The following is a 15,170-nucleotide window of genomic DNA, read 5'->3' on the forward strand; positions in this document are numbered from 1 at the left end:
TTGAATGGAGAAATGGTCGGTGGTGGAAAAAGGCGGTCAATTTCGTCCCTTCGGATGCGCAACGCGTGGCTATATCCGCCGTTCCGATATCCGCGCGGGAGAAGAAACCCGAACGCACCGAACCGAAGCAGAACGCGAGCACGACGCCGTCGACGACGACGACGACACCGGAGCAGCACGCTGACGCTCGAGTACAACACCGAAGAAGCAGTTCTCATCTAGCCGCGGTACCGTACGGATGTGCGTCCATTTGACGGCCTCTCGGTAGGTAGGGCCCTACCGTTCGCCACCGTGAGTCGTCGTTCCAATCACCCGGCACAAACAAAACCGATAGCAGTGCGGCGGGCAGCACACGGTTGTTGCTTATCATTTGGTACAGGTTTCGCTCCCCGTATCCCCCGATGGTAACATGAAACCCTCCGCAACGTGTAACCCGTTCGACCGGATCCCTACGTAGCGATTGCGTGTGCGGGGCAAGTGTTCCCGCGATCGCGACGGAACGCATCTCGAATAATATTACTGGAGCGTGTGGGATCGGAGTCGAAGCAAAAAAAAAGACGCCTCCAAGTACTAAGTGTGTTAGTGTGTTAGAGATGCTGGCGCAAAAACAAATGGCGAAAAAACCGATACACTACAGCGGCGAGCGGGTCGGTGTGAGATGCAAATCAAATCCACTATGGGCCATATAGAGTAAAACGCCAGACGTGCAACGCAGCGCAAACCGTTCTTTGTGTGAAAATTATTCGAAAAAGTGTATATCTATTGCAGACGAAGAGTGTTTAACCTATCAGTTTCCGTTGGTTGTCTTATCACAAAACAGAAACCCTGCTCTCTGACTTGTCGCCCTATCTTTGTGGGCAGCCAAGATAAACCGAATGTGGCTGTTTGTACTGCGGCCATATGACGCTCGCAGCACCATCGAGACGCACGTCCACCATCCATACACAACCTTTGTACGATGTACAGTAGCCATCTAATTTGCGTGGCTTGATCGAGGAGGGAAAAAAGCTCCACGAACAAATCGCCAAACGTTTGTGTTTTTTCTCCGGTTTCTAGCTTATCGGTGTTAGATAATCAGCTCCGAAGGAAGTGGGAAGTGGTAGTGGGAATCCATTTGCACAATCATTGCGTCAAGTGCTCCCTTGGCGGCGGTCGCGAGGAAGGTGTTGCTGTTGATGATAAACACAGGCCAGATGATATGACACCGAAACAGCTACCTCAACAAACCACCCCAAGTTCCCGGCAAGCTAGCCGAAGTTAGGGGAAAACCTCCCCCCAATTGTTCGACGATGATTCACCGGGAAAGCATGGGAAGGGGGGATGGAAAACTTTAACAATTTGCCCTTAATTAAAGGGTGGCAAAAGGTGACCCCCACCTTTGTTCGGTGCTTTTAATTAGCGGTCGATAAAAGTTTGAAACTTTAACACCTACTTCGACCAAAAACCGAGGCTTATCGCTGGCTGCTCAGAAGCGATCGGATATCAGAGGGCCGTCGTCATCTTGGGGGAAATTTCGAAGAACGTCCGCCCTCCGAAATCGTCCAGAGTGGCCGACCCCACTTTGTGGGCGTTGCAATAAATTTGATTTTAGTACATCACCGGGGGACTAGACACCCGTATCGATTTCACAATCCATTCTTCGCTTCTGCACGCCCAAAACAATGCTCGTCTCGGATGGAAAGGATCAAACCCATTGTGTTAAAATGCATGTGAAAACATCGCCCCATGACCGGACCTGCAGCAAGAGGAACGGGACAACGAGACCCCTGTTGAAATATGGAACGGATTTTGTGGAATAAATATTTCATAACCAAACACTCGACTACTGCGTGCAAAAGCCCGGGACAAGAGCGAACCGTCGTTGGATAAGGATAAGGATTCGTCGCTTCTTTACTTCTTTTTTACTCCAGCAAACCTGATGTATGCAACCCGAAAATGGGGTTGGGAGAAAAAATCGCTTTTCCAACCGAGGCCGGACACATTCCGAGAGCAAGAGGGAAACATCAAAGAGACTTTTAGGGCTTGCATTAAAGGCGTTTGATGTTGCTCACCCAATGTTTACGAATGCACAAAATATGGGGTGTTCCGCATAAGCATTTGAAAGCGCAAGCAGATTGGATTTTTTGTGCTCTTAAATTATTCAAATTGATCCTATCATCGGATGGTAGATATTCCTACTCTTCCTTGGTAAATGTTCGAGCAGTGGAAAACTCTACAGTTGTCGTGACAATTGCCTTTATGTGAGCTGGATCCAAGCAGGCGATCCAAGCACATCCCAAACTCTGGTAGAATTTTGGACGCCGCCTACTTCATTAATCTTCAGTTTGAGAAACGACTCAGAATAGGAAAGCTTATGCAAAACTAACAGCATCAACTTTAAAACATGCTTTAAGAGGTAGCAATGTAGAGCGAAGGAGAAATTCTAAACGTCCTACGCCACCCAAACGATGAACGAAGTCTGTGTTGTAAGCCTAACCTAAAGTGAAAAGGGATTAGATGGGAAAGCTTGGAATTAGATTTGACTGATGGTGCCTGTTGATGAGGCTCAAGCATCCAATGCCACTTACATCACACGCCTGTTCCGCACACATTGCGCCATCAAACCGATTGGATACCACTTCCTTAATGGGACTGGGCCGATGTTTAGCGATAGATAACTACTAGAGTGTGACACGTAGATGGACGCTATGGTCAGTGGGTGCACGGTGGGGGGTGAGTAACCACCTAACCAGGCCGTGATAGATTGTTGTTACATGCCGCAACAACTGGCACTGACCTAGGCGAGAACCCGCTGGGACGATTGCTACATTTGCGCTTTCCAGATCGATAAGTCTAGCAATGCTTCCATTATCCACTTCGAACTCAACCTGTCACAACAGTAAGCCGCGTCAACTTTCCAGCGAGAGCGCACAGAACGAGTTGGAACAAGACAAATCAATCAAAGGAACCTCCTCGGAGAGTAAAATTCAATCATGAACCACCGCAGATTGACGGCAATAAAATATAAAGCGGTGGTAAATTAATTTCGAGCACAGATTACACCATTCGGAAACGTTTGCTCAGTTCGAATGGTTATAAAAAGGGATGAAATGAATCACTACAATCATACCAACGCTCTTTTCACGTCAAAATAAATTAATATTTAAATGTCCATCCAACTGGCCCGCAGTGAATCTGATTTAATCCTTTTGATTGTAAAACAACGACTACGCGATATTCGTACCTCACCTTTGTCCGCATCCGTCCTTTGTCGTTCAGAGTTAATTAGCACCAATAATAATTTGCAAACAAACCCGTAAGTTTCGCTTACACACAAAGGCCAGCAATGTGTACAGAAATTATCACCCTGCGTGTATGGTCTGGCAAAGGTGGTGCCAATTTCTTTATGTCTGCTAAAATATTACTCTTGAAAAAGTAAACATTCTGCCATCACCAAGGCCACAGTAGCAAGTTGAAGTCAAAAGTTAATACACCAAACAAAAGGAGAAAAATAAACCAGAACACAGGCTCATTAGCACTTCACCGAAATCATCACAATTTTACCACATGCAGAACTGGTCACTCTTGTGGGACGGAACACGCCTGCACAAAATGCCGAAGTTAGACATACCGTCGACATGCATTAACACTTTGACTTACCCCTTTTCGGACCACCAGAGTCAGTCGCGATGGGCATATGCGGCGGCGCTGTTTGTTTATGCTAAAAACGGTCGCACAAAATTTAATCCTCTAACCTAACCGCAGGCATTTGCGTAAGCAACACGTCGCCCCGGCCCCGGTTAAAAGCTCACAATTACCATATCCCTTTCCCAAACCCAGCATTATTTTTTCCCCTGCTTGCCATGCTTCCCTACCCAAGGACCGTGCCCCACTTTAAACAGCTTTTCCCTAGCGCGAATCGATCGGACACAAATCCGGCCCACTCCGGAAAACAATGCCGGAAACTGTGCAACACAATTTCCCCGCCTGCATGCCCCAAAAGCTCTGCATATTTTAATCACATTTTACCCCCATCTTTGGGTTCGTCCGGCGGGTGGGTGGGATGTTGGGGCCGGGGCATGGTTTAGGCGTACTGCACCGAATTTCCACCAACTTGAGCGGCACGCTCTTCTTCGCCGACCTTCGGTGGTGTGGCACTGGCGTTGGGCCAGAAAGTTTATCCCGGCATTTTCACGGTCACATGGTGGCGGCCTTAATATATAAGGATATTTGTTTTTTTTTTAGTGTTTTTTGCTTATTTTGCTTAGCGGTCCTACATAGCTTTTTGCTAAAAGCAAAAACTTTTAGTACCGATTTCGCCACCCTCTTACCCACGCTCGGGAAGGATTTCAGCCTTTTTCGGTCAGTTGCTTATGGTCAACTCCAAGTTCGGAGGATCCCAAACATGACTATCCATCTCACTTGTAATTTTTTTTTCTCCTCACAGTTGACTCAAGTCTATGGGGGAGACTCCGTCCCACCGACTTGGAGGAGGCGGTGGAGAAGCAATCAGTGTTTATCTCAAAAATATTTCATCAAACTTCCGATCAATGTGGAGTGGTGCGCGGCGAGGTTAACATGGGTCCGAAAATAGTTCAAGTGGAAAACATTGCTGCAGATAAATTCCGAACGCTGTCACCGAGTGATCCAGCTGTTCGGAATGAATACATTTAGATTGTGTGGGGGCGTGTGATGGAGAGTTTATGTTGTGGTTTTCCACGTTTTTTTCATTTGTTCTGTGGCACTAAATTCTGCAGAGAAAAAATGTACGACGCTACCATGTATTTTAAATTCATATCCCATCGTAAACATGCCCATAACTTAGTTGCTTTTTACAAAAAACGTACAAAAAGGACATTTCCGGCAATTCCTAATAGTGTTACAACATGATGTATGATAAAAAATTCATACGAACAGCTTGCAGCGAAAAAGGAGCAACTCAAATAAGAAGGAAAAAAAACTAAACCACGTTTAGGAAGAATTGAAACAACTTAATAGCGATGGATATGAAAAATTCCAACCTTCCACGTTATAGCTATCCCATAAAAAAGGTCCAGAACGAAATACCGAAGGATGGATTTTGCAGTTTCATCAATATTGGCCAAGTTTTCTGTCCAGCTGGCAAAACCGTCCACCTCCTCCTTCCCTATGCGTACAGGGAAGTCCTAGTCCTGTCCAACATATTACGTGGTGTCATTTATCAGAGTGACCGCAAAGTGGAACTAGAACCGTTTTTTTTTTTGCACACCGTAACACGGAAGTAACCGTTGGAAACCGACCATACGAACGTCAGCTGACGAAAAAAAGGTATCTTTTCAGCAAACAAATCCTAAGGGGGTGAGCGAAGTTTATAGACACGTCTGCCGGACACTTAAGGATTCTCCCGTGGAAAAGGCAAGTTAGAAGTGAGACGTCTGGTCTGAAGCGCAACAAGCGGACCGTGTACCATTTCCTTCTTTTCCGCTAACCGCGTGGAAAAATATTGGATAAGTATAGTGTTGGTGAGTTATTAGTTCTAGTCCACAAGAAACTAGTCACCCCCGTTAACGAACCAGCGGTTGCTGCGGCAGACCGGAACACGGCGATTTCTTAACGTACTCCACTACGTATCAACGTCAAGCATATTTTATATTCCTCTTGACTCGAGAACAACTGGATAAACCCCAACGCCGATCAGAAACCGATTATTGTTCGAACAAATATGCCACAAAACCGACAAACGCGAATGGATACGCATCGATGCGATCACGGCAGTACTTCACCGCAGACAGAAAGGCGGTTCGATCCACCGAATGGATTGTGAATGGGGCCAATCATCAAAGAGGTATAAGGGTTGCCTTCTCCGGTCCATGACTCCATTCCGCGGCCTTGGAAGATTGAAATGTCTCGGTCTCAGTCGGAATCCCTTGGGCGAGTAAAGGCAATTCCCGGCAGAGGGGACGCAGTAGGTGTGAACGCAAATCAATGTTAAAGACATCCGCTACAAACAAACAGAACCGGAGGGATCACCTTTACGCACGTTCCGTCACGGTTCCTCCTCCGGCGAGGGGAGTTTTTGAGATTGGGAATACCTTTCGTGAACCCGTATATGGTTTAAGCCAAGGTAAACAGAGAGCTAATTCATCGCATCCGTAACGTCTTTGACTCTCCCTGAGGCAACGCGCCATTGTGTGTGAGTGTGTCTGGACCGGGATCGTGATGGCCATTTTGTTCGCCGGATAAAGTAAGCAACCATACGCCGGCAGACGAAGGTTGAGTTCAATTTATTATTCCAACCCCAACCCGGGATCGTTTAGGAGAAGATTTGTGCTAAAAAGAAAAGCGAATGAAACAGTGAACTTCAAATGTCATCAAAAGTTGTCGGGGAAGAACAGTCTCCTTCATCTAATGAAATATAGCCAATTTAGTCTGTGTGGTTAACCGTTCTAACGTCGTTAGCTGACGTCGACGGTGAAGATAGCTCGTCGAGTGGTCTTTGACCAGGTTGCTACAGATGCAGCCGCTCTCAAGGCCACTCCAATCGCAACAAGACCATTCAACAGACTCAAAGTATACTCGTGGAGAACTTGAACACGAAAAGGAAACAACGAAATAAAAACCTGTAGTCTACCGGTGACGCAACATACTCCTCGAGCAAGGGTCCTTCTCCGCTTAAGACCACACACTGCTGACGCACACGGATGACCCGCGGGGTCCTCGGGGATTTTCCAGCATCCACTGGACCTTGCGTGCCAATTATTCATGTTTATGAACATTGGGCTCAAAAGCAACACACTACCCCCGAAGCGAGCGACATTCCGACGTTCTGGTTTGGCTTTAAAGTTTTGTGCTGCCAACAAAGCTGTGTTGACACAACTGGTACATCCCCTCACCACCCCCGTCTGGGGTCCGTGACACAAGCACTTTCTCTCGTTCGCTGCCAAGTGCCGTTTGCTAATTAGTTTGTTTACCAAAGTTTTATAGTGTGGAACGTGCGAGCGAATCCGCCACAAATTAACATGCACAAGGTTGGGGCGCCTTTTGGGGTGGAATTGGCGGCACTTCATTGATGAGTTATGTTTGCGTTTTGCACAACATAAGAACCAGCCAAACCGTGTACACGTACTGGCGCGTGCCGGCGGTGTATGGCATCGACTCGATAATGGTGAAGGCGAGAATGCACTCCAAAGGTGCTGTGCCGTCAGGTTGAATTTATGTCTATGAAGTCAACCGTTAAGCTACCATGTCCTGGGCCAAAGGGGAACCTCTGCTCTCCGGCCAATCCAAGTGATGTCGATTCGACGTCAAAACATCATTTCCCCTTCAGGAAGCAAACAGGAAGTGGATAGACAAGTTCCAAACTCCGTTATTTATTGCACCTGTCTTGTGCACTGGCACATCGGAGTGCAGGTAACATGGCGCGCGCGCGCACACACGTTCGCTGCCAAGAAGTTCCTAAGCTACCCTTAGGGGGTAGGGGCCATCCTCTCTTTCCTCCCATTTCGAAAGCCCTTGGCATCCTTCCCGCCAAGTCTGCACACGTACCGAGAGAGCGTCTGAACAAAGTTTGTTTTCAATAGAAAGATTTGTACGGGCGAAAACAAAAAGATCGCACAAAAAAAAAACACACACAGAAACAAAAACTCACGAACGAGTTTCAGAGTAGCAAGACGAGAATAACTTTCCCATTATATCACGACCGAAAAGTGGTCTACTTTTCCATCCCACCACCCAATCCTCCTCCAGTGAGTTCCTCCTCCAGCAACGCCGAAAACACCCGCACTGCCTAACGATCTGTCCCCAAGATAGGTGCTGCGCCAAAGATAGATGATAGGACGCGACGTTGGTGGATGGCTGGAGACAAAACTAACAAATGGTGGCACCACGTGCTGGTGGAAAATGATAGATTTTCGGCAACAATTATCTGAAGGCTTTTGTCTGGTCGTCCGTCGCAATATGGGAGTGACAGCTTGGGTGCCATAATTTAAGGTAAAATTGCGTACTTTAGGGCTTGAAAAAGCATTAGTTAAAATATTTCCAGTACATTTTCATTTAGTGGAAAAAGTTAAAAGCATCCAGGCAGGCCCTTTTCAAGGTATAATGCAAAATCTCTGAAGTATGTTTCGTTTCGAAAAAATATGCCTGAAATTAGAAGCCAAATGGTTCACGTACTTTTAACCAACCTTTCCGAAGCGAACCTTCTATATTATTTATACTATTTCTTAGGGGGCACACAAAAACCAGCATCCAAGATCAATCAATAATAACGCGCTAAATGAACTCGCCTTCGGACGGCATTTTCCTTTTGCTTGTCCCCTCCGATCGACTTCGTTACGCCGAACGAAAGCAACACCCTTTTCTTGCCACCTGCACATCCCACTGTGCACCCGGACGGCGCAAAGGTGTGCCTCGGTAGTACCATTAATTAAATTCCTTTTGCGAAAGAACATTTCTTCGCCATGCGGCTCCCACCTGCCCACCCCACCGCGTCGCATCCAATTCCGGCCAATTTTCCCGACGTTGTTTGACGAGCCCGAGAGGTGTGGTGTGTTACCACCACGGCACGCAATCGGTCGGCGACGCGACGTTGGTTGAGTTAATGAATTAACAATATTTTGGATACCCCCAGGAAGCGGGTGGGGACAGGGGAGGGGAGGGGGGTTTCTTTTCCTTGCCTGCGAAACGCAAAACTCGCGTGTGATTAGTTCCTTCGCTACCGTTTTCTTTCCGAACGCTACAGGTTCCGCCGCCAATGGCCACCGCGGCGGAACCGAGCGAAAACACTTTAAACGGTTCCGCCGGCGTAGTTCTTCATCTCCCTCCCCCCCTTCCGGACGGTGTCCAGAACCGGCCTAACTATCCACAGCTGGCGAATAGTGAGTGAAGGGAAAGAATAAAAGCTATCCCTATTTTGCCTTCCCGTGGGTACTTTTTTCACAGTTCGTTAAAGTTTTCCCTCCATTTGTTGTTTTAGTTTTCATTTGCAACGTAAGCAAACTCTGTCTCACTTCCTTTCTTACCATCAAGCACTCCCTCTCCTCACGGACGCTGGATCGGTGCATCCCGCCCACCCTCCAGAGCAAACGCGCCATTCTTTCCTTCCTTCTGTGATTCCGCCGTCGGACTTTTCTGCTTACTTGCTGTGCAAGTTTTGCTGCGCCATCTCCCCGGTTGGCATCGGATTGCATCGGGCCGGAAACGGACGGCGGTCAATGGTGGTCGTTTTAATAAGCAAGAACAACACTTTTGCACTCGCTGCACACTGTGCGAGTTCCAGTGAACGTGTTACTCGCAGTGATTTTTCTTCAGCTGGCCAAAGGGGTTGGTGGAAAATTAAACAAATTAAAAAATACTTACAGCCCCCGAACGCAAACAGTCGGATTGCATGAAACGACGAACATTGGGTGAGACCGGTAGTGCATAAGCGGAAGTGTGGTCGCCCGGAAGCGGACACACGCAGCGTGACCTACAGACGGAAGGGGCTGGCGGTAGTGATGGCACAGTATGTTGACAAAAGTGGGCCAGCGATGGCATTCCGGAGGGCGGCATTACTGCTTCTAATCTGCCTTGCCGGTGCAGCCAGCGGGAAGCTGGCGACGACCAACGACCACCTAGCCGTCCAGTGCTGCCAACAGACCGGGTACGTCGTCGACCCGAAACAGCAGCAATGCGTGCGAACGGACGGCAACTACACGGCGCACATGCATGTCAACTGCACCCAGAGCTACTTGATCTACCGCGAGATCGAACCGGAGGTGTACGTGGATGAGGCGGGCCTGCTGGTGGACGGCGCGTTCCTGATCCAACGGTCCGAGTAAGCAATGTCTCCGCCTGGGAGGGGTGGATTATACCTCCACCGACCGGTGACCCTCCGATGGCTTTAACCTCTCCTCTTTCACAGCTTCTGCGTGGGTCACGCCTTGGATGCACAGCGTCCGCAACCGGTGTTCGTGGTGTGCTTCAACATAGCTAACATGGAGTCGCTAGCGACCATGCTCGTCAGCAAGGGCATCATGATGCTGATCTCCGTCTTCTTCCTGCTGCTGACACTCTACATCTACTACATCATCCCGGACCTGCGGGAGACGCAGGACAAGGTGACCTCGATGGCCGTCGCCTGCCTTGCGGTGTTCCTGTTTCTGCTCAGTCTCGTCCAGCTGTGGCTCTCGTTGACGCAAACGTCCTTCTGCACGGTCATAGGTAAGCGGCGTGCCGGGAGACCGAAAGACTTCCGACAAACGGGTAAAAAAAGATACCATCTTCGATGCGATGCGATCCACGACGCACGGACGCGTCCGGCGCAACCGTCAGTCGGACTCATTGCGCTCCGATGGCCATCGGGAAAATTGCTTCACCCCAATGAGGCGGAAAATAGACCGCCGGGCGTCGAAGACGAAGGTCCAAACGCCGCTGCACTGTCACTTTCTCTGTGCTGTGTGTGAGGCAGAGGCGTTGATGATGATTTTGGACATAAACGAGTAGGAAGGAAGGAAGGAAGGAAGGCAAAAATCCACTGGAGAACTTCCTTCTCACAAGCTCGCGCGTGTGTCTATGTGTGTCTGACGGGAGGACGTTGGACTCGAAACGATGCCACCACCCATTCCGGGGAAAGTTCGTTTCGTTTTCCTCGGTTCATCAAGCAATCGATTGTGCTTCGGTTAATTGAAAACTCACCCATGCCTGATGCCTGAAGTGCAACCGGGCCTGCAGCAGCAGCAGCAGCAGCAGCAACACTGCACTCTGCACTGGCGTGACTTGCGGCCATTTCACTGGCTCTTTGCTGAGTGCTCGTCGTTTGCACATTCCTTTCGTCTTCGGGTCCCTTTTTTGCCTGCACTATCTACTCAATTTTTGCCCCGTGAAATCGATTGTCCGCTCTCTAGCGCTGCCTCCAATCTGATAGAATAGAATGCACCATTTCACGGAGGAAGCACGATTTGATTAGTCGAACACGCTTTTCCGAAAAGGATGAAAGAAAAAAAACCCGGCACGCTAGAAAAGCTCGGCTTCCTTTTGCGATCAACAAATTTGTATCCGATGCCAAGGGGTAACCTAATCAAGTGAGATTCTTTCTAGGAAACGGACGGAAATGTTTGATGCGATTGTGGATGCTGTCATGAGGAGGAAGTTTGGTATGGGAAGCATTTTCCCTAATCGACCCCCCAGTTGATTGTCATTCGGGTGAAGCTTTCCTAAGAATGTTAAGTAGATAAGCCCTTGGCTGTGATTGTCGACGGACGACAGCAGAGATCAATTACGATCAATTATTGCGATTCAGATGAGACTAGTTTTCATTTAATCTAAACAAAAAATTGCACGTTTTGAAATACAATTAAACCACCCCCTATTTGATAGTAATAGTTCAGTTCAGTCTTTTAGAACAAGAAACAAAATCAACAAGTTACAAAATTACATGCCAGTTGGAAATACGATACCAAACCCACATTTTATGGGTAAAGTTACTACAAGCTCGCAATTGAGGACACCACCGGCGGTCGAGAGTTGAGAGCATGTCAGAGAACCCATCCGCGCCAGATTCGCCGACACGCCGAACCAGAAGGTTGATGTAACAATGGCCAGACTCCGGCTGTGTGATGTTAACGGAATGAAATTTTGTCGAAGGATAAAATAGCGTCAGACACCACGGTGAGGGATGGTTTTGGATACGAAGACACAGGGGAGGGGAAATATAATTAGCATGCTAACGAGAAGGAGGACCAGCTAGAGCAGGGAAGGCACGTAGGGAGGAGGACCAAAGGCGACGAAATATCTGACACATTCAACCGGCGAAAGTGAAATGCGCTGTAGTGAATGTAAAAAAACGTTAAGCATGGACAAGGAAAAAGGCAACGTTTGGGAAGCGCTGGGTGGGTTGGGATTATAAAACTTTTGCCACGCTCTACATCATAACAAATTCTGCAGCGTACCGACGGAGGCAAAGGTTATCATCGCTTTCGGCGGGGGAGATCATGCAAGAGAACGCGCTAAGCGTCTTACTCTGTTTAAGCGCAATTTTTGTTGCTCCGCAAGAATTTAAAAAGGCAGCGGGGAAAGGGAACAAGAACACCGTGCAAGCAGTTCTGGTTGGTTGGTTAAAAATGGCCACCGTTGCACGATCCCGAAATCCAATAATACCCGCGAAGGTCCGCACCGGAACACACAACAATCCCCGGTGATGTTTAGAGCCGGCCTTCACATCCGGCACTGGAGCAGCCGGGTCCCGGAAGAAGTTCAAGGTTCAAGTGGAACGGGACTATTGTCCGTGCAAGATCTAAAGCGCGATGGGGAAAGGAAGCGACCAGCCAGCAAAGGGACAACCCAATTTAGGTCAACAGATTCGCCACCGTGGACCATGCGGTCACGGTTGCGTGCAGATGAGCCTCAAGGACTACCCGCTGAAGTCCACCCGAGTGCAAAACACGCCGGCGACGACGGAAACAGGAACAGGACCAAGCGTTCAAAGGACCGTAAAAACAGACCTAGGATAATGAACATTATGCGCCTGATGTCGCATCGCGTTCGTTCGTGAAATTAGTGTTGTCATAATGGCTCTTGGAGAGCCATTGGGCTGGGAGGAGCATTTTATTGGACTTGATGACAAATTTCAAGTCCCTCCCTCCGGCCGCACATCCCTTTCTTACGACGCCGGTCTAATGAATGAATGATTCTCTTCCATTTCCCCGCGCTTTTCCTTGCTCTAGCGTTCCTGATGTACTTCTTCCTCATCAGCTATTTCGCCTGGCTGAACATGGTTATGGCCAACGTATGGAAATTGACAGTGTAAGTACGGCCACAGTCCGCCCCCGAACAACCGCGTACTCTATCGGCGATTGATTAATCGGTGTTTTTGTACCGCTTTACTCCAACGATCAACAACGACACCCTACACAAACTTCCCCCCGCAGTGCCCGTCGTTGGAGAATCAAGGAACGATTCTGGTACGTCCTGAACCACATCTACGCAATAACCGTCGCTGTGACGCTAACGACCATGGTCTACATTTATCACGCCCGGTATCCGACGTTCGGTGAAATGTCCTGCTGGTTTCGGAGTGAGTATGCTCTCTAATGGGATGGGCTCTTTCCATCGTCTGACGTCCGGCAGCAGCTCAAGCAGCCCTTGGTGGTTTCTTAATGCGTTCTCTTCCCTTGCAGCGGAACGGGAACAGTCGTACTTCGTCTATCTTCCGGTGAGCGTGATGCTGAGCATAAACATTTTCCTGTTCATCTGGACGAGCCTGCATCTGCACGCGAGCGGTGACGATATCAGCCCGGACCGGAAAAAGTCCCTCCGGTACAAGTGCATGCTGTATCTGAAGCTGTTCCTGCTGTCCGGCCTGCTGTGGATCTTCGAAGTACTGTCGTTCCACATCAGCGAGGGTCTGGTGCCGCAGTCCTGGTTCTGGATCCTCGTCGATGCCGTCAACTGTCTGCACGGGGTGCTCATCTTTTTCGTGCTGATCGTCTGGCGTCAGCGCATCAAGCGTGAACTGGCCACCAGGCAGCTGTTCTGCCTGCGTGCCCCTGCCCGGTGGGCCCAGCTGAAGGATGACGAACAGGAGCATCTGCACGATGACGGTAGGTACCTCGGCCGGACGGAGCCACGCAATCGATGAGCGAATACATTCCAACGAAACGCTCAAAACAAATCGAATACACCTGAACATGTTCCATTATCATTCTACACACAGGGCGCGAATCGGGAAAGCATGATCTTATCATCAAGTAAACAAACATACTTGAGTCACGGCGGTCACACATCGGTGGGGCTCACCTGCGTGCGGGATGGCACCTGCAGCCCACAACTTACAACAACCTTCCCTCCGATAACAAAACAAAACGCTCTTCCATACATGATTCTGGTGAAACGGACCCCCACTCGAGTGGCCTCGAGTACGCGGGAAGAATGAGGGCGTTCGCCACACACTACTTTTGGTACAATCCAGCGGTTTCCCAACGGCATCCCAACCCATCAAAGATAAGGACAACTTTTATCGCGCTCGAGTCGAACGTTAAGCGAGCAATTTGTTAAGCATGTAGCATATGTATAGGATAGCTGAATATTGCAATGAGAGAATTTATACTATACACATTATCAACAAGAATTCAATTATTGAAGTGCGCCAACGTGTTACTAATACCTTATTATTACTGCTGCCTTCGTCGACTGCACCGTGTGCAGGGCAGAGGGCGCGCTAAATTCGTTAATGAATTTGTACGTAAGAGAAATATCATGATGAGGATTACAATAAAAAAGCAAGCTTCTGCAGAACGTTGCGGTGGCTGTGGATTATTTAAACCGGGTAGTATATGAGCCGCCGCTGGGGATATCACAGAAGCTCACATCTGGGTGAACGCCACGCAATCGACACAATGCCAGACCAGACAGCCAGCATGGGTAGTCTACGGGGAGATATGCAAATCACGGAACTGTGGTTCACAATGTACCACTGAGCAGAACTGAGTTGGAAACGACGGGATCAAACGCAAATTGCCACGCTCGAATGAACGGAATAATTGAACTAATCGTCTTTTCAGTTTGCACTGGGACTAACGGGGATTAGAGAATCATGCCAAATTGGCTATATTTGTACCGAACCCTATTGCCAATGGCGATTGTTAACAGCCGGCTAATCCTGGTTCAAGGAATTTTCCAGCGTTACCGCGCAATTAGATTAGAACGGTGCAACGACATTTGCATTTGAATTCTCACCTCCTCGGCATCGTTACACGTTTATCTTTTTCCTCAGTCACACCACGTGTTGGGTGTAAGTAATTCAAAGCGGGTCAGCAAACCTATAGCTTCGTACTTTGTTAGACATTGTTAGACATCTAAGAAAAGCATTCTTAAATTTGAACATTGATGAAACCAACAATATAATGAATTAAATGTATGTGTGTAGCTAAAAGAAATTCAAAGAAAACGTTCCGTTTACACGTACCCATTGGCAGTGTAATATTCATGATGAAAATACAACTCCTGCCGCACGAATTAAACGCGAAAAAAGGGCCGTTTGCTTAACCACTCTATTTGGGTTTCCCAGCGCACTTCATACACTTTATGTCCTCGTGGGGGGAAAAAAAGATTCGAGCTGTTATACACCCGTATCAAAAAATAACACTGTGGTTTTATTACCACTTTTCGCCTATGTGAAGCCGTCCATTATGGTACACCATGGAAAAGAGTTGTGAAACAAATAGCATAAACATAAA

The 15,170-nt window shown here is 48.3% G+C and overlaps 2 protein-coding genes across 4 annotated transcripts in view; one reads left to right on the forward strand and one right to left on the reverse strand.

Moving 5' to 3' along the window:
* LOC131260708 (RNA helicase aquarius) overlaps positions 1-15,170 on the reverse strand; it is a 40,010-nt gene that overhangs the window by 8,284 nt on the left and 16,556 nt on the right. The gene's annotated exons all lie outside the window — the stretch shown is intronic.
* Positions 228-14,250, forward strand: LOC131260717 (G-protein coupled receptor Mth2-like). Of its 3 annotated transcripts, none has more exons than XM_058262514.1 (7): positions 228-291; positions 9,318-9,772; positions 9,860-10,158; positions 12,660-12,738; positions 12,864-13,009; positions 13,113-13,535; positions 13,649-14,250. In XM_058262514.1, exons 2-7 carry the CDS (start codon positions 9,453-9,455, stop codon positions 13,684-13,686), a joined length of 1,305 nt encoding a protein of 434 aa, XP_058118497.1. In that variant the 5' UTR covers positions 228-291; positions 9,318-9,452; the 3' UTR covers positions 13,687-14,250. The 3 variants fall into 3 exon arrangements, with proteins under 3 accessions (XP_058118497.1, XP_058118496.1, XP_058118498.1); XM_058262513.1 differs by having other exon boundaries at positions 229-373; XM_058262515.1 differs by lacking the exon at positions 228-291 and adding an exon at positions 389-404.

Source organism: Anopheles coustani, chromosome 3, assembly GCF_943734705.1.
Source record: "Anopheles coustani chromosome 3, idAnoCousDA_361_x.2, whole genome shotgun sequence".
Taxonomy (NCBI): domain Eukaryota; kingdom Metazoa; phylum Arthropoda; class Insecta; order Diptera; family Culicidae; genus Anopheles; species Anopheles coustani.